At 45.1% G+C, this 17,485-nt stretch overlaps 2 protein-coding genes across 3 annotated transcripts; one reads left to right on the plus strand and one right to left on the minus strand.

Moving 5' to 3' along the window:
* Positions 1-1,300: 1,300 nt before the first annotated feature.
* LOC308127669 (ubiquitin-protein ligase E3A-like) lies at positions 1,301-9,610 on the minus strand. 2 transcript variants are annotated; one of them, XM_080492864.1, is made up of 11 exons: positions 9,423-9,610; positions 8,823-8,867; positions 8,286-8,575; positions 6,820-8,078; positions 6,598-6,742; positions 4,705-4,910; positions 4,461-4,625; positions 3,878-4,033; positions 3,706-3,779; positions 3,252-3,395; positions 1,301-3,144 (listed from the first exon to the last, which is right to left on the minus strand). In XM_080492864.1, exons 1-11 carry the CDS (start codon positions 9,527-9,529, stop codon positions 3,024-3,026), a joined length of 2,712 nt encoding a protein of 903 aa, XP_080348990.1. In that variant the 5' UTR covers positions 9,530-9,610; the 3' UTR covers positions 1,301-3,023. The 2 variants fall into 2 exon arrangements, with proteins under 2 accessions (XP_080348990.1, XP_080348991.1); XM_080492865.1 differs by having other exon boundaries at positions 1,929-3,144; positions 9,371-9,591.
* A 2,419-nt stretch (positions 9,611-12,029) lies between these two features.
* ddx4 (DEAD (Asp-Glu-Ala-Asp) box polypeptide 4) lies at positions 12,030-16,635 on the plus strand (the record flags this gene model as incomplete). Its single annotated transcript, XM_080492698.1, has 19 exons — positions 12,030-12,050; positions 12,238-12,285; positions 12,378-12,456; positions 12,858-12,911; positions 13,648-13,686; positions 13,769-13,792; positions 13,867-13,905; positions 14,083-14,118; positions 14,206-14,247; positions 14,324-14,466; positions 14,657-14,809; positions 14,886-15,040; positions 15,115-15,244; positions 15,335-15,501; positions 15,575-15,720; positions 15,795-15,894; positions 16,026-16,296; positions 16,373-16,471; positions 16,561-16,635. 19 exons carry the CDS (start codon positions 12,030-12,032, stop codon positions 16,633-16,635), a joined length of 1,821 nt encoding a protein of 606 aa, XP_080348824.1.
* Positions 16,636-17,485: the final 850 nt, after the last annotated feature.

The following is a 17,485-nucleotide window of genomic DNA, read 5'->3' on the forward strand; positions in this document are numbered from 1 at the left end:
TTATTTCATTTTGCCATTTTCAGCGCTTTGCTTTTTTTGTGATAAGCAGTTTTTAATCTATCTTAACTGTTTTTAGAAAAGTTTGCAATTAGACCCATTTCACACTTTGTCAGGTTTGAGATTTCTTAAGACATTTTATCTTTGTAAAGCAGTTTTACCCATTTAGACAGTTTCAGAAGTTTTAGCTCACATGCAGGTAAAGCGTCGTCAGGAAACTGTGGTTTCCTTAAAAGATAGTCTGCTGTGCGTTAAAACTGAAGGTAAATGTTCATTATCCTTTTGTAAGTCAGTGGAATCTTCATGGAGATGCTGCAGAGCCGCAGCCCTCTGGGTTTGTGCTCAGCTTATTTTCAGGTTTGCATTTTGTTTCCCCTTCAAACAAGCGGTGAGGACACTTTGGATAAATGAGTTGTGTCAAATGAAAACAAACCCAACTGAAAATAAAATTAAAAAAAATCTGAGAAAGCTTCCTGCTGCAACAGATCTGAAGGAGAAACTGGTAGAAATGACAGAAAACATCCTTTCACAGTCAATAACTGTGTTTATCTCAAACACAAAGTGCTAAAAATCAGCAGTGGTTACACCCGTCTCCACAGATCCAACCTGAATCAAACACTCTTTTAAAATATGACAACTTTTCTGAAAAGGGCTCATTTCAGCTCGTTCCTCATTTACCTGGACATTATTCACCCACTGCAGTGGTGGAGTAGAGCCACATTAATACAAAATAAAAAGCCCCAAACCTCATGAAATATTGAAATGAATTACTGCACATTTCTTTTGTGTATTTGAAAAAAACATAAAAGTGTTTAAAAGAGAAAAAATAAAAAATTTGACCGAGGATCCAATTATATAAATGAAATTTAGAAAAAAGCCTGAATTATTTCTGAAAATTAGTTTATACAAACTTTAAAAAAAAACCTAAATGTCAGAAATAATAGAAACCAAATTTTTTTATTCTTCACTTTGACTTTAATAAAGTAATAATTTCTAAAGTAGCCAGAATAGAAATAAGCAAAACTTAAAGATCTTTTTTATTCAGATGGTTGAAAGTGGAAAATTGTACAGAAATAATTTAATAATGTTGAAATATATCAAAACTTTTAAATTAAATCAATACAGGCAAGTTAAAGTTTTAAAAAACAGAAATTCATTGAGATCTTTTTAAATCATTTCAAAAGATTATAAATTTTTGAATATTAGTGAAAGTAATGAACATATTTAAAAGAAATTTTGATCCAGAATATGAATATTAAAACAGAAGAAACTATCAAGAATTAAGTTAAAACCATAGATTTTTGGGGAATTTTGGTACACTAATAAAAAAATGCTCGAAAAGTCCAATTATCAGAAATCGACATTTTAAGAACATCAAATAAGTGAGAATATCAATAGTTAAGCTGAAACGTTGAGAATTGCTGACTTACATGGAAGAAACATCATTAGAATTCAAATTGCAAAAGATTTAAGTTAAATCTTCAGCAGAATGACGTTTTATGGGAATTAACAGGGAAAAAAATGAGTTCAGCAGAAACTCAAAATGATGTGAACATAATGTCGAATGAAAACTAAAAAAATAGACTTTAATAAAAGTAGAATTACAAGCATGTGGTCAAAATGTCGATGGGAGGAAGAAGAAAATATAAATGAATAAAATGGACATCATAAAAAGAAAGAATCTTCATACGAGTGTCGTGTCTCTAATCTGCAAAGTGACTGACGGGAGCGTCTCACCAGGTAGCGGAAGAACGAGTGTAACCACAGCCGGACCCCCGGTCCAGATCCACATCCAGACCCCCTGACCCCTCCCCCGCCAAGCGCGAAGGATGGCACCAGAAGAACAGACGGCCCGTGAACGCCTCGCGGGCGCTCTACCTCCTCCGGCTGCACCGACGTATAAATACTGTTTCCTCTTTGTTTGTTTTATTCAGAATCGTCAACACAGGAAGACAAGGAAATAAAATGCTTCGAACAATCATGGCGACGTGTGGCCACAAAACAAACATTCTGAAAATGTCTAAGTGCACTTACACAGCCTGACATGTTTTAGTCCAACCTGCAATGCCCCCCCCCCGCCCCAGACAAAGAAAAAAAACAAAAACAAACTAGTGAAGCAGCGAATTGATGATGTGCCGTTCAAAGGAGCCTCGGCGGGCTGAACGGAACCGTGGTGGGTCATGGAGGATGTGATGGAACAAGATGGACCACGGAAAGACAACCGAGAAGAGAAAACGGTGATCAGAGACGTGATCGCGGTCCATCATCCTCTCACGTTAGTCAGTGATGGACTGCGACTGTCCAAAACAAACCGTGATGGATCATGACGGACCATCTTGTGCCATGATGGCGGGAACAAAGTAGACTATGATAGACCAGAACCGGGCCCGGAGGGCCGGATCAGACTGTAAAGGACCGTGGGGGTGTGGTGAACCGTGCTGGACTGGCTGTGGTCGGCCTGGGGCAGACCGCAGCGGGACCAGGTCCAATCAGACGTGAGTGGAATGATCAGTGGGGAATAGAATATTTTGCAGTAAAAGCTACTCTACTACTAGATCCTGTCTGTGGACCAGAGTTCAGAGCTACTTGAACGTGGTTTTAATCCACACAGGGGCTTTATATCGTCGCTTAATTTGAACCCTCCCCCAACAGGCAGGCAGGAAAAAGAACCCATTTCACCTTAAAATAAATAATAAGGAAAACCATCCTCTCTGTACATAAAAAACAAAACAAAAACAGAACAAGGAGGGAGGGAGGCTGCGTGGATGTGGGAGTGGGTACTTCAGAAGGTCTGTGTGCTTACACTGACTGACGGGGGATGATGCAGGCACAGCAGCAGAACTACGAGCGCGCTCTACGACAACCAGTATTCCTCCAAACATACTCTGCCCCGGCGTTTTGTCACCTTGGAGATTGTGTCTGAGACGGGGGAGGGGGCGGGGTCCGGGTTCGATGGGCTTTCTGAGAAGGAGTCCGTTCGGAGAGAGGGGAGGGAGGGAGGGAGGGAGGGAGGGGGGGGTGGGGGCTCAGAGCATGCCAAACCCTTTGGCATAGGTGATGGCTTTCAGCAGTCTCTCCCTCAGCTTCTCCTTGCTGCTGTACTCGGGCAGCAGCAGCACGTTAAAGCAAGTGTGAGACGTGGGTAACCTGCACCAGGACACACACACACACACACACACACACGCACACACACACTAGTCAAAGATCACATCCCGCCTCTGTGCTGGCCGCTCAACCTGCGGGAGGACCCTCACCTGTCCGTGTCGGGGCCGTTCTTGGCGATGATCATCTTCAGCTTGCCGAGGCCGCCCACCGGGGCTCGGTCAGTGCCAGTGGTGAACTGCAGGAAGAGGCGCTTCTGCTCCTCACCGAACGAGTGCAATGTCTCCCAAAACTCCCTGAGGACAGACGGACGGACGGCCGCGGTGAGATGGCAGCTACACACAAGTTTCACCCGTTTAAAGCTCTTTTAACTGCGTTTCCTGGCACTTTCAGCAATCCCTGTTGTAGCTTATCTTCAGCTATCTTCAGTCTTTAAAGCTTTAAAAGTGTTTCAACCGTTTTTAAGTTTGTTTAATCTGTTTTATCGAGTTAGAAACCGTTTTGTCTGGAGTGTAGCACTTTCACTTTTAGTTGTTTGCTGGGATGAATATATTTATAAGACAAACTTCAAGATGAGAGTTTAAAGCAACAATAAAACTTTCTTACTTGATGATTCGAGAATCTCTGTTATAACCGCCGTCGTACTCTGTGGTTTCTTCCAGTGCGAGGAAGTCCAGGTTCTGAGAGGAGCAGAGACAGGACAGTGAGTGAGTGAGTGAGTGAGTGAGTGAGTGAGTGAGGAGGAGGAGGAGGAGGAGGTTTCTGCGGCGGTCCTCACCCTGCTCCCACAGATCAGCAGCTCGATCTCCTCTGGTCTGAACAGGTACTTCAGAGGAGACTCGTTGGTCACCATGTGGAAGCCTCTCCTGAACGCTTTGAACTGCTTCTCCACGCTTTTGTTCAGCATGTACTCTGAATACTGTGCAACAAACTCCTGCACACACACAAAGATATGAAAGACGTTTGACGTAAACAGATTTCAATCCTTCAAATTAAGAGCTGCAGATGAGCTTGTGACATTGGACTGTTATGGGATCTGTGATACAAACAGTTTGTTGGTTTGATGATTAAACGTGTTTTTAAAAAAAAAAAAATTCATGTAAAACAGCTGAAAGAGTATTTTTATAACAGAGTATTTAGCAGCATGAAATGAGTACTTTAGGGAGGCACAGAGGTTAAACAATGAAATCTGTAGCCTGTTTTAATTAAATTAGGGCTGGGCAAAGAAATCCATTTATCGAATTTGTCGCTATAAAAGATTTTGATTTTGCAAATTGGATTCCGTTCCTCTCATCATCTCCACATGTTTACATGCAGTTGAAATGAGCTTCCGGAAAAAGGTTGAGCATGTTTGTACTCACCTTCCTGTTTTCATTGGTCACTGGGATCTTGTCCCCGTTCTCCCTCAGGTCGTACATGAGCGGGTTCCCGAAGAGGTCGGTCTGGGAGATCTGGAAGGTGATCATCATGTCGTCCTCCACGCTGCCCTCGTACTCCAGCAGCACCTTCAGACTCTGGAACAGAACCTGAGCAGCAGAGCACCGACATGAGCGCGGCGCCGACGGACAGAGTCGGACCGACAAACCGCGCGACAATCCACGTTACCGGGTTAGCGTCCGCCAGGTCCCTGAAGGTCCCCTTCTTGCCCATGAGCTTCCTGTAGACCACCATGGGGAAGTGGACGTCCAGGATACAGTTGTTGTAGATGGCCAGGCCCAGAACAATGCCGATCAGCGTGTACTGGCCCTCGTTCTCGAATGACGACGGGTTGAACCAGAACAACTTGGTGCGCTCGTCGTATGTGAACATGCCTGCGGGAGCACAAACAGACCGTGTCAGTTCTCAGAGGGGCTCTGCTGCCCCCTGTTGGTACAGAACAACTACTATGGGACATAAACCATCAGATTACATCAACGAGGCCAATATTACAAATCGGGATTTTCTCTTATTGAGGTAACTTCAGGATTAACTCTGGGTTTTCCATGCTGGTTCACTTCTTACCAGTAACTTAGTCTGAACCGCTAACCTGCACCGGAGCAGGTTATGTTCTGGATAAGAGATCAACATGTATAAAAGATCCGCCCCATGACCAATCAGAGCTCTTGGAAAGTGGCCTGTTCATTCTTAGAAGATCCTGATTGGTGCGCAGATTGAGAGAAATTGTTTTTAGGAAGCGAAGCCATCTTTTGACATAAAATAAAGCCTCGTCTGTGAGTGTTTTGAAGTATGTTTTTGTACTTGTTCTCAAGTCCACTCGGCTTGATCTGAAATGATGAGGTTAATGGTGACGTACGGCAGAACTGCAGAAACATTAATTTATGGAACACACAACTACTCGTGCTGTCACAGTGAGGAATTAAAATTCCAAGGCAAAAGGAGCTCACATGGGGGGCGGAGCCTCAAAACAACTCAATGGAAAATCTAAGCTAAAGGAAGAGCGCTAAGGAAGCTCTGCCCGACAACGTTATAAAGTGAAATTGAGTGATCAGTGCCATGCCTATGTGTTTCTATTATACAGTTAATTAATATTGTATAATCTCACGAAGTTACGCAGAGTTTGCGATTTTCTGCCAGTTGCTTTTCGCCGGGTTGGTGTGTTTGAATTCTTCATATTTTGGGAGAAAGATCGCTCCTCCGTCATCCAGGCACTTTCAAAAGCAAACTGGTATGAACTTGCAGACAAGACGAAAGTGAAACAACATCTTCCTCTCTGATTACACCGACGGGTTCTCTCCGTCTTCTCTGGAGAGTGGAGCCATATTAGCAAACTGTTCAACCAGTCTGACGGCGATTCCCACTAAACCAGTGACGATCAGCTCCAGTTAGAAGATCTGCGCATGTAATCTCAGGATCAGAGGAAATACACACTCGGTGGATTTACCCATTTAAGCTACTGCAGCACTTTGACCCTTTTAGCTTTAAGAGGTGGTTTATTCTTTTTAACAGCGTTCAAAGCATTTCAGATTTTTCTTCCCATTACTTTAAGTCATTTTAGCCACTTTACCTTTTGGTTGATCTGATTCTTTAAAAAACTTTGGCTTTTTAATTTTTTTTTTATTTCTAATGATGACTTTTCTTGTTTCATCTTTAGTTGCGGTTTCTGCAATCTCAGCTATCTTTAGCCATTTCAGAAATGTTTGCTTCTTTTAGCCGTTTCAAGTATTTGGACTCGTAAACTAAAGTTTGTTAGACACCCAGAGTGATTTAACCTTTTTAATCTTTTCTACAGCTTTGACCTTTATTCAGCCATTTTTGGAATTTGAGTAGTTTTTTCCTCCTCTATTTTAGTTGTTTCAGCTATTTTAGTGGTTTCAGCTATTTCAGTTGTTTAAGGTTTGAATTTGGATGTTTTAAATTGATCCACTACAGAGGAGCTGTAGAGCTACGTGTGCTCTGGAGACGCAGTGCTTATTCTTTTATGAGAAGTGGGTCGATTTTGAAATATTGGACTAAGATCTCCTTTGTTTCTGAAGTGTGGGAAGAGAAGAAAAGAGTTACCGATGTCTGGGTTGAAGATCTCCTCCACCACCAGCTGAAAGAACTCTTTGGAAACGCCTCCTTCGTCCACGCCTTGCTCTCCCTCGAACTCCACGTACAGCTGCTTCTTCAAGTCTGCAGGATTCTCCATGGCGATCATCTCCAGCTGCGGGGACAGGACAGACACTGGGTGAGATAAGGGGCGGGGGGTGGGGGAGCAGTGGGGGGGGGTCGGCCACATACCCGGACCAGGGCGTCGTCGATGATGTGGTCGCGGCGCACTTTGAGGCGGAGGTAGGGGTTGAGCTGCTGTCCCTGCACCAGGCTATAGAGCACAGTGATGCGCCGCTCGCTGTACATGCGGATGCGGTTGTCGTAGTAGAGGCCGAGGTTCTTGGTGACGGCGTTCAGGATGAAGGGACACGTCATGAAGGAGAACTTGTTCTCTGTCTCCACCTTGAAGAACGTGTAGTCCTTGTCCATCTCCAGCACTTCATTGAGTGGCTCGTTGACAAACTCCTCGAAGGGAATGAGTGGCCGTCTGCAGTCGTTGGCACGGATCCCCTGCTCCGTCTCCAGGGGGTCCACCCGGGGCCCCTTCTTGTTCCGCCGCTCCTCTCCCAGCAGCTCCTGCAGGGTGAGCTCGCTGGACTCAGGGATGGGCTCCTCGTCCTCCTCCTCGTTGTGCTCCGTGTCCAGGTCACCGCCCAGAACGTTGGCGTAGTACACGATCTTCAAGCACTTGGTGGCGGCCACCACGGCGTCGTCGTCGTTGACCAGGTTGCGGCTGTTAAACTCGTTGCTGATGACCTTGTAGGTGATGAGCTGCTGGAAGGTTTCCACCATACGTCGCATCTGCTCGGTGCTGTAGCGCGACCACAGCCGCGCCATCTTTGCCTGTGCTGCTAGCGGCAGCTTGCTCATGGCCTTGCAGAACTGCGGCAGCGCAATCTCCAGGTACTCAGGGCTGTGGAGGTTGCTGTTCTCCATCACGATCACAAACAGGTTCAGGTAGTTGGGGTCCCGCGAGTACACGTTGTGGTACGTCAGGTCACACTCCACGTTGGGCGAGAGGTACACCAGCGCGTTTAGGAAGGCGGCTTCGATCTTCTCGTTGGACAGGAGGCGCTCATAGACCCGCCGCACGGCCTCGATGTCCACCGACACCTCGTCCGGGGCCAGCTTCTGCACGTCGTTTTCCCCGGAAGACCCCTCTCCGAGCCGGGATGACGAAGACGAAGAGGTGGGCGAGTCCTCTTCTTCCATGGCGGTGGCCGAGCAGGCGGCCGCCTCCTTCTCATCCTCGTCTTTGTCTTCATCTTTACCTTGGAGAGACTTTAGCTCCTCCTTGGTATGCGGTTTGGACCGCCGGAAGCTCTGGACAAGACCCTCGGCACTGGAGAAGACCCGGCCTATGACCCGGATCAGGGGCGAGTAGTCCTCCTTCTCTGCACAGATCTCCAAGATCTCGTACACCTTCTCCTCCGTCAGGTAGCTCACATCTATGCAAACAATCCGACAAAACATCATTACAAACTGCATGTTTCCTTCAATGTTCACCGCCAGACACACCCTCTTTCTTAGCATTAGCAGCTAACAGTAAGGCATGAGATAAGGCTGAATAAATATTCTGGCAATCACACAGACCAATGAGATAGTTTGGAAGGGTTCCCGACATTAATAAATGTTCACCCTGCCTCTTCTCTCACCTTTGAAATTGTCTCGTACGGAGTGCACATCTTTGTTGTTCATCTTCATGTTACCATGGGCCCCGCTCTCCAGGTAGGCCGACGCCGTGCCCTTCTTAGAGGGGTGCGGGTCACACAGCTTGGCGTTGCCCTTGTAGAGCTCCAGGGCTTTCACCGCCGCCGCGTTGTTGTCCATCCGGCTGAAGCCTGCCGACGAGGCGCACCACGAGTTGGAGCATGACTCGTTCCCGCAGCCCTCCGTTAACTGGTGGTAGTAGCGCTCTATCAGATGTTTGGCGGCTGCTCGCTTCCTGCAGGCCAGAGGTAAACAAACGGTTAGTACAGTTCATTCAAAATAGAGACACTATCTGTTCCCTCTGTGGAACCACTACAGAGGGGCTGTAGAGCCACACGTGGCTGCAGAATGACAGCGAAATAACATTTAATCATAAAGCACAGTTATTAGGTGGAAAATTCAAACAGCGTGATGGGAAGCAAAGGAAACAAGACGTGAGTACAAGCAGAAAACCTGTGAAAGAAGAAATTAGCTGGACTTACATTCGGCTTGCTTCTGGGTTTTCTATTTCAGGCTCCTCAAATTCTCTGATAGAACAACAAAATAAGAAGGATGAGAAGCACATCAGAGGTCAGTGTGTCACCACATTTCTGCCTGTCTGGACCAAAACTTACTTATAATACATGACACATTACCTTTCTTTAACTGCAAATGACTGTGACCTCACTGTAGTCAATGCATTCTGCTAAATGTGCAGCCACATATATTAAGTTCCTTATAACACGGCAGTAACTGTCAGATTTACACCCTCTGCACTGTTATTTTTGGGTTTGGGTCTAGAGAAGTGTCAGGTACCTGTGCATTAGCACTGTGCTTAGGCAAGCTCGCCCTCACTCTGCTCAGATTTCATGCAAAAATGACCATTTGAAACATAACACGTCATCAAAACCCCTTTTTATTAAACCAAAGCTTTCTTTGACCTGTGCCTGATTAAACCAGTAACACATTCAAACCGCTCCCAGCACTACACTAGCTCTCTGCGGCATAGGCCCAGTTAGCATCCCCGGCTCTTTCCTCTCGGTGTCCCCACCTATCGGCTCCTCTCCCCGGGCTAGTCTCGGCCTGTGGTGGCGCACACTCACAGTCCTCCTTCTCGTCGGAATTCATACGAGACTTTCTCCGCTGTGGTTTTTCTTATTGTGCGTGCTGTGTGTGGATGCTGCAGGTCCTCCGCGGGCTCAAACTTCATTCACGGCCTTCCCGCTGCAGCTCTTTCCTCTGCCTCAGCTTCGCCATCTTGACTTCACCAGCAGCCTACGACCCACAATGCACTGCGTCCTAGAGGAAGACATGCTGGACCGGGCCGACACGAGGACCGGAACCGGACCGACACCAGCACCGGAACCGGACTCTCCAGGATAGAACCAATTGGAATAGATCTACAAGTTAAACACATGGGGCCCGAACCGGTGAAATCCAAGATATATAAAAGTTGAATCACAGACATATAGAAGTAGAGTATATGTACAATTTTAAGACATACAATCGAAAATTCCAGAGGAAATCAATAAATATTAATACTCCAATTAAACGGCCACCTAAGATAGTAATCTTTGGGCCTTGCTACTAAGACAGGCACAAGAATTTACTCATGTTGATAAGTAGATACATAACATACGTAACTCCAGGACCGGGAGACCCCTTCACGAAGTTCAAAGATTCAATAAAATGTGTTATTTACATGAAAAATGAAACCTAATATGATTTACTAGATTTTATAAAATAGATGCACATATTTCCATAAGCTTGCTTGCTCATAGCTTACCAATTTTTTGATCAATCTTCGTTTTAGAGATATAAGTAGACAAATACACATCTCTAACGTGTCAGTTTAGCTGCCATCTTGGATGAGGACCAGCTTCTCCTTCCTCGTTTGTCTTCGTGAAGGAAATCGTTTCAGGAATGAAATAATACCCCCAAGAAAATACGTAAGGAAAAACAATCAGAAATCAAAATATACACATTAAGTTCTAATAATTGTAGTTATATCACTGATATAAATGGGTCCTCTTTCAAGATAGCGCCCTCGCAATTATGTCTTTTGAGATAGTTAGCGTGGGCAGCCAGTTTTGATTAACACTTGGAAGTAAAAACATAAAACAAAATGATCATTCTAATGAATAAAAAATATGAAAAAAAAACAAGCAAAATTAAACAAATTTAACTATACCAATATTTTGAATAGAATATATGCCAATAGTTTGTTGTTGTGTGTTTATGCATAGAAGCTTTGGTGTTGAGCGGGAAAGTATCGGAACTGGCAACCCAGCATTTGGCGAGTTTGGACTGTACACGTGCGGCGGAATTGACTAGAGAGCCCCAGGAACCGCGACGGAATAGTCACATTTTGGTTTCTGCAACTTGCCCACAATTTACTGTCTTTTTTTTTAATTTCAGCAGGTGTTTTACTGCTGGTAATTTATCAACTAATTTGAAAGAGCAGCACGACAAGTAGGTGAGTAATTAACATTTGCTGCAACACTCCGTGAACTCCGTCACAACTCGCCTACAGATGCTAACTTTTTTTTTTTTTTTCTTATCGGTGCTCGTTTTTGGATAAAGACATGCCATGTTTTATTAACAAAGCGTCGAATTAAATTTTTTCTCCCGCCCAGGCAATCTTAACTGATAGATTAATTCTAATTAAAAGGATATAAATACGTAATTTCCCTCTTATTTTACCTAATAAAACACCATGTGACACAAACGTTATAGCGATTTGACTCGCCCTCAGTGGCTTTAACTCAAACTTTAAAGGTAACTTTAACTTTTAAATCGCGTGTAGGCTAAGCTAACGGAGACACTTGGAGGGCTGCTAATGAGTCACGTGGCCACCGCGTGCTGCGCCACAGCTTTGACCTCTGACCTCGGAAAAGGAAAAACTACCACAGGGTGTGGCCTTGTGGGTAGTTTATCTTTTCCGAGCGTCTTTTTGGCGTTTAATGCACATTTGTTTTGTGCGCAATCCTAATGCAGCCTGTTAAATGGGTTAGGGTAAGGGTTAAAAAAAAAAAGAAAAGATTAATATTAGATTTATGAAAAGGTGAGAGGGAAAAGGGGGTAATAAATTTTAAATCTGATGCTCCAAAAAATGCTTAAGAATGGAAAATAACCAGTTTCTCTGGTTTTTCCATGAAAAAATGGCATTCTGTCATCACACTGGCATTTAAAGAGATTAAAATAGTTTACCTCACTGAACTCAATTCAGTTGTTCTCTGGAAATAAACCATGAAATAGATAGAAATAATAATTAACTCAGAGAAATCCACTGTAGGATGTTTGAGTCAAAAGTCTTCAATCGATTTCTACTCAAAGCCGCATTTTTATAACCCATAAAGACAAAAATCTTTATGTAAATGTTCACCGTGACAATAAAGAAAACCACATAAAATAACAATGCCAATGAACCAATGTAGATGTTAAAATCATTTGCCATCAATGATGTAGCGTTTGAACGAACATGAAATATGAGTGTTTGACATTAATAATTTGGGTTACCATTCATTTACAATGGAGGGAAAAGTCAGTCACAAAATGTAAAAACAAAAATCAGATTTTTAATTACAATCTTTTCTGTCAAGTTTGTGAAGTAAATGGTACGATTATAAATGGTTTTTTATGTTTTATTGTGTATCAATGAGACAATCGGTGACTTGTAGCTTGTTTTGCATGTGATCAGGAGCTGCAAAATGGACGAGTGGGAAGAAACGGTGAGTATACTCTTTGTAAATAAAAGTTGCTGCATGTCTGCTTGGTGTGGGCCCCCGTCTCACGTGAGTGTTTCCAGGAAGCTGCGATGGCGCACTGCACCCCCTCTGAAGGTTTGAACCTCTTGACGATGACGCCTGATGTTTCACTGCTGCTTTTTGTGAGCTTTAACCTGAACACTGTGTGCAGGCTCCGATGGAGACTCATGGAAGAGCTCTGGAGAAGGGTCCAGGCGTGGTGAGGAAGAGGAGGAGGAGGAGGAGGAGGAGAAGGCTCTGCTGCTCACTTCACACTCAATAACCCATGAATAAATCCGTGTGTGTTTTCAGGTGATGGTGGTCGAGGTGGAGGTTGTTTCAAGAAGAACTTCTCAGGTTCATGTGCTTTTCATCTCGTGTGTGGGTGTGGGTGGGTGGGTGGGTGTGTCCTCAGTCCTGCTGGATCCTCCACTGGAGCTTTACAACACATTTTCACTACTTTTCACCCAATTAAAACATGTTTAACCTTTAAGATGAAGACAACACGTCTCAGACAAGTTGTAGACGATCATCTAAAGTCGAACTTGTGAAGAATCAGATCTGAAACTGATGGTTTCACTGTGTTGGCTACTTTTTTTAGTGTCTGCCTTCTTTAAAAGCCGTTTTTATCTATTTGAGTATTTATAGTTAGTTAAGTTGTACCTGTTCTTTTTAAAAACATTTATAGTCGAGTTAGCCACTTAAGCTGTGTTCATAACATTTCTAAAGTGTTTTTTGACATTCTGTTATTTTGTGTCATGTGACTGCATCATTCAGGTTTTTGTCTTTCAGACGGGGACAAATACAACGGTGGAGGAAGAGGAGGCTTTGGAGGGCGAGGCCGTGGTGAGACACACACACACAACACCCATCTTGAACTGAATATGTTTAATCCTGGTTGATGATCTGGGCACTAATTGATAAAATCGGTCTCAGCAGTGGTTTGGATGAAGATTTTTTTGAACGATTAGTTTCAGAATATGACATATTCTGAAATGAGACTTAATTCAGAAGTGGGCATATTTTCAAAACTCCTCATAACAATCTGAAAAAAATATAATGTCATTGTCCACCCTCAATTAAAGGAATATAGAGGGTTATTCTCACTCTTAAAAGCCAATTTTCAAATGGAAATAATGAAAATATCCATTATAAAAGGAAGAAAATTAAGACCTATAAAATACCATCTGAAAAATAAAAACTGCTTGACTTATATGAAGCAATACAATATTTATGAAAAACATTCTAAACCATAGAAACATTTAATACTTCACGTGTCATGAACGGACTGAATGCTACAACAAGGAAGTGTGACGGGAGGAAAGTGTCTGAATCCACCTTCAGATCAGAAATCTCTAAATATTTGGCTCATCTCACTGCTCGAGGAGACAAATGCAACTTTTCAATAGTTTTTCCAGTTAATTCTGCCTCATCTGCTTGCTGACTTTGAATAAAATCTAGTGGAATTCAACTTGGTTTGATGTGTTATCTTTTGCTGGTTGATATGAGGAACTGATGGCAAAATGTCAATTTTTTTGTATTTGACTATAAACATGATTAAAAGTTCACTGTTTGTTTTCAGGACATGGCAGTGGATTCAGAACGGAGCGCGAGTTTGAAGGTAACACTTGAACACAGACTTTATTCCACCTCCAGATATCTGAGCTGTGACTGACCTCGTGCTGCTCGTTGTCTTTGTGCAGGAGGGGATGGAGACTGCAACGCTGGTAAGCTGCTCCTCCTGGTTTCCTCCCAAACAAACAAACTGCTGTGAGTGTGAGTCTGACCGTGTTGTTCACAGGAACCTTCGGAAGAGGAGGCCACGGAGGTTTCAGATCAGGTATGAGGTGATAAAATTGTTTGTTGAAGATGTTTGTTGAGTGAGACGTGTTGATGAGCGCTTGTTTGCTGTGTTGGAGGAGGATTTGAGGGGAGAAGAGGAGGAGGAGGAGGAGGTGAGTGAGCAAACTGTACTTCCTGTGAAGGGTCTTCTGTTGCTGAACTCTTGTCTTTTCAGGTTATCGAGGCAAAGATGAAGAAGTCTTCACTCCAGGTTCCTACTGACTTATAATAATAATAATTCTCATTAACAGTCATCTGTGTTTTAAAGGGAAGAATCTGACCGGTTTGTGTTTGGTAGGAATGAGTGAAGGTGAGGAGAAGGAAGCCGGCGCCGGAGAAGGTAAAGTCAAACATTGCAGAGCTGCTCTGTGGTTTGTTTCAGTTCAGCGTCACGCTTAAACATCTCTGTTCTGCAGGGCCGAAGGTCACCTACATCCCACCCACCCTCCCTGACGACGAGGGCTCCATTTTCTCCCAGTATGAGTCCGGAATCAACTTCAGCAAGTACGACGAAATCGAGGTGGACGTCAGCGGGTCAAACCCCCCCAAGGCCATCGCGGTAAGGTCATCCAGCAGCAGGGATTAGGTTTTTATTTGTGTGATGAAAGATGAGTCTGGACACACAATCTCTGTCCAGGACAAAGTTTCAAATACTTTAGATTAACAAAACGTTTCTAATGTTCAGTCCTGAAAACGGTATAAAGTAACTCCTGCAGAAGGTTGAGGTGACGTACATGTTTTCTCCTCAGACCTTTGAGGAAGCGGGTCTGTGTGAGTCTTTGAAGAACAACGTGAGTAAATCTGGTTACGTGAAGCCCACCCCAGTGCAGAAACACGGGATCCCCATCATCACTGCTGGCAGAGACCTGATGGCCTGTGCTCAGACCGGATCAGGGAAGACGGTGAGTGTTGTGTCTGCTGACCCGCTCTGTCGACTGGCTGATGGTGTGAACAGTCCTGAACCTCCTGCTCCTCCAGGCGGCCTTCCTGCTCCCCATCCTGCAGCAGCTGATGGCCGACGGCGTCGCCGCCAGTCGCTTCAGTGAACAGCAGGAGCCTGAAGTGGTGATCGTGGCCCCCACCAGAGAGCTCATCAACCAGATCTTCCTGGAGGCCAGGAAGTTTGCTTACGGGTGTGTTGGCGCTTCCTCCTCTACTCGTCGCGCCTCAGGGTTTCCCGGCTTACTGTGGCTCTGCTGCGTTTCAGGACGTGCGTGCGCCCGGTCGTAGTCTACGGAGGCGTCAACACCAGACACCAGGCCAACGAGATCAATAAGGGCTGCAACGTCCTGTGTGGGACTCCAGGGCGTCTTCTCGACATGATTAAACGAGGACGGGTAGACGATGAAAAAAGAACATCTTGGTTTTGTGTCGAAGTCTATAAATGTCCACAACGTGTTCTCCACGTTTCTACACAACTCCTTCAGGTTGGTCTGCAGAAAGTTCGCTACCTGGTGCTGGACGAGGCCGACAGGATGCTGGATATGGGCTTTGAGCCCGACATGCGCACGCTGGTGGGCTCGCCCGGGATGCCGGGTCGAGAGAGCCGCCAGACTCTGATGTTCAGCGCAACGTATCCCTCAGACATCCAGAGGTCGGATCACGCCACACACGAACTCCACTTAACTGGAAGCTCATCACCTCAACCGTTTCCCTTCCTTCTCCAGGATGGCCGGGGACTTCCTGAAGGAGGACTACCTGTTCCTGGCCGTGGGCGTGGTGGGCGGGGCCTGCACAGACGTGGAGCAGTCTTTCGTGCAGGTCACCAGGTTTGCCAAGAGGGATCAACTGGTGGACTTCCTCAGAACCATCGGTATGTTTCCCATCATGCTCAGCTTCAGCCTGGCAGTGGAGGACGAGGTCCTGACGGGTGTGTTGTTGGTGTAGGAAACGAGCGCACCCTGGTGTTCGTGGGGACGAAGAGGCAGACTGATTTCATTGCCTGCTTCTTGTGTCAGGAGAAGTTTCCATCCACCAGCATCCATGGGTCAGTCACAGTAATGTCACTACCAGGTTTATCACCGTTTCACCTCTTTCAGTCCTTTTTTCTTGGAGTTTTGGCGTCACTCGTTCCACTGAAGCGTGTGTTGATGTGTTCTGATGTGATGGCGGCTGCAGTGACCGCGAGCAGCGCGAGCGGGAACAGGCTCTGGCAGACTTCCGCTCGGGGAAGTTCCCGGTTCTGGTGGCGACCTCCGTGGCCGCTCGGGGTCTGGACATCCCGGAGGTGCAGCACGTGGTGAACTATGACCTCCCGACCACCACCGTCGAATACGTGCACCGCATCGGCAGGACGGCTCGCTGCGGCAACACCGGGAGGGCCGTGTCCTTCTTCGACCCCGATGTGGACGCTCCTCTGGCTCAGTCCCTGTTGACCATCCTGTCCAAGGTTAGACCCTCCTCTTCCTCCTCCTGAGGACCCCTCCTCCTCTTCCTCGTTTTGATCGCGCCTCCTCCTCCTCCAGGCTCAGCAGGAGGTCCCCTCATGGTTGGAGGAATGTTCCCGCAACAGTCACAGCACCTCCAGCTTCAACCCGTCCTTCAGTTCTACTGACACCAGGAAGGTACCAACCTCCTCTCCTCTTCACTGCCTCTTCTTCATGTGCTCCGCCTCTTCATCTGCTCCTCTCCTCTTCTCCTCCTCCTCTTCCAGACAAGCTCCTTCAGAGACGGCAGTGCGTCCAGCCAGCCTGCGGCGCCTCCTGCAGCTGAAGATGAGTGGGAGTGAGGAAGAGCTTGGTTATTTTTTCATTCACCGTGTTGATTTAGTTTGTTTCTCAGTGTTTGTGTTTGAAGAGTGTTCTCTGGATGGACGTAGTTTAAATGTCCTCGTGAAGAAAGTATCGTTTCTCAACCACACAAAAACCTCTTGGCCTGTTTGTTTTTCATCTTTGCGTTTGACGGTGGTTGATCATTAAAATTGAACCATGGCAAGTCCAAACTGGGCTGATTGAAGTGTTTTCTGTCAGAATAAAATGAATAGTTGAATTACAGAGGATAACAACTTGAATGGATTAAATTTTGTCTGGTAAAATGTGCAAGATCATCAACTTCCAACCAACTAGTGATGTTGTGTTTCAATGCTTTCTGCACAAGATGTTTTAAACACCCATGAATGCAACATGAAATGTCCTTTTCAGGTCCCAAGCAGCGACACAAAACGTTTTTCTCAGTAACAATTTATTTACAATAACAAGTATTTCAAAAACAATTTTTTTACCAGAAAAAAACAGGTGAAATAATTAAATTGGATTATGACATGACATTGAGCCAAAGTCTTGCCTCTTCTGACTTAACCTGGACAAGTCAACCAGCATCGCTGTCAAATTGTTTGGGATGACTGGTAGCACAGTTTGAGGTAGACTGAGCAAGTATATCTATTTTTGGATTGAAAAAAATTCAATGAGAGTTTCAGTGGACCTCAGCATGTCCCTGAAAGTTACCTTCAGCTCCATGGTGCAACTATGTGATAAGTCCCATACAGCTGTGATCATCATGGGTCTGCTCAGATCAAAATCTGCTTTCTGCAGCAATTCAAACCTACTTATATCCACCTTTTATATATTAAAAATACACAC

The sequence above is a fragment of the Lipophrys pholis genome (genome assembly GCF_963383615.2).
Source record: "Lipophrys pholis genome assembly, chromosome: 23".
Classification (NCBI taxonomy): domain Eukaryota; kingdom Metazoa; phylum Chordata; class Actinopteri; order Blenniiformes; family Blenniidae; genus Lipophrys; species Lipophrys pholis.

Coding starts and splice junctions, on each gene's coding strand:
- LOC308127669 (XM_080492864.1), bottom strand. CDS start 9,529: ATGAAGTTTGAGCCCGCGGAGGACCTGCAGCATCCACACACAGCACGC. Junction 8,868..9,422: donor TTCCGACGAGAAGGAGGACT/GTGAGTGTGCGC, acceptor TTGTTCTATCAG/AGAATTTGAGGAGCCTGAAA. Junction 4,034..4,460: donor TGACCAATGAAAACAGGAAG/GTGAGTACAAAC, acceptor GTGTGTGTGCAG/GAGTTTGTTGCACAGTATTC.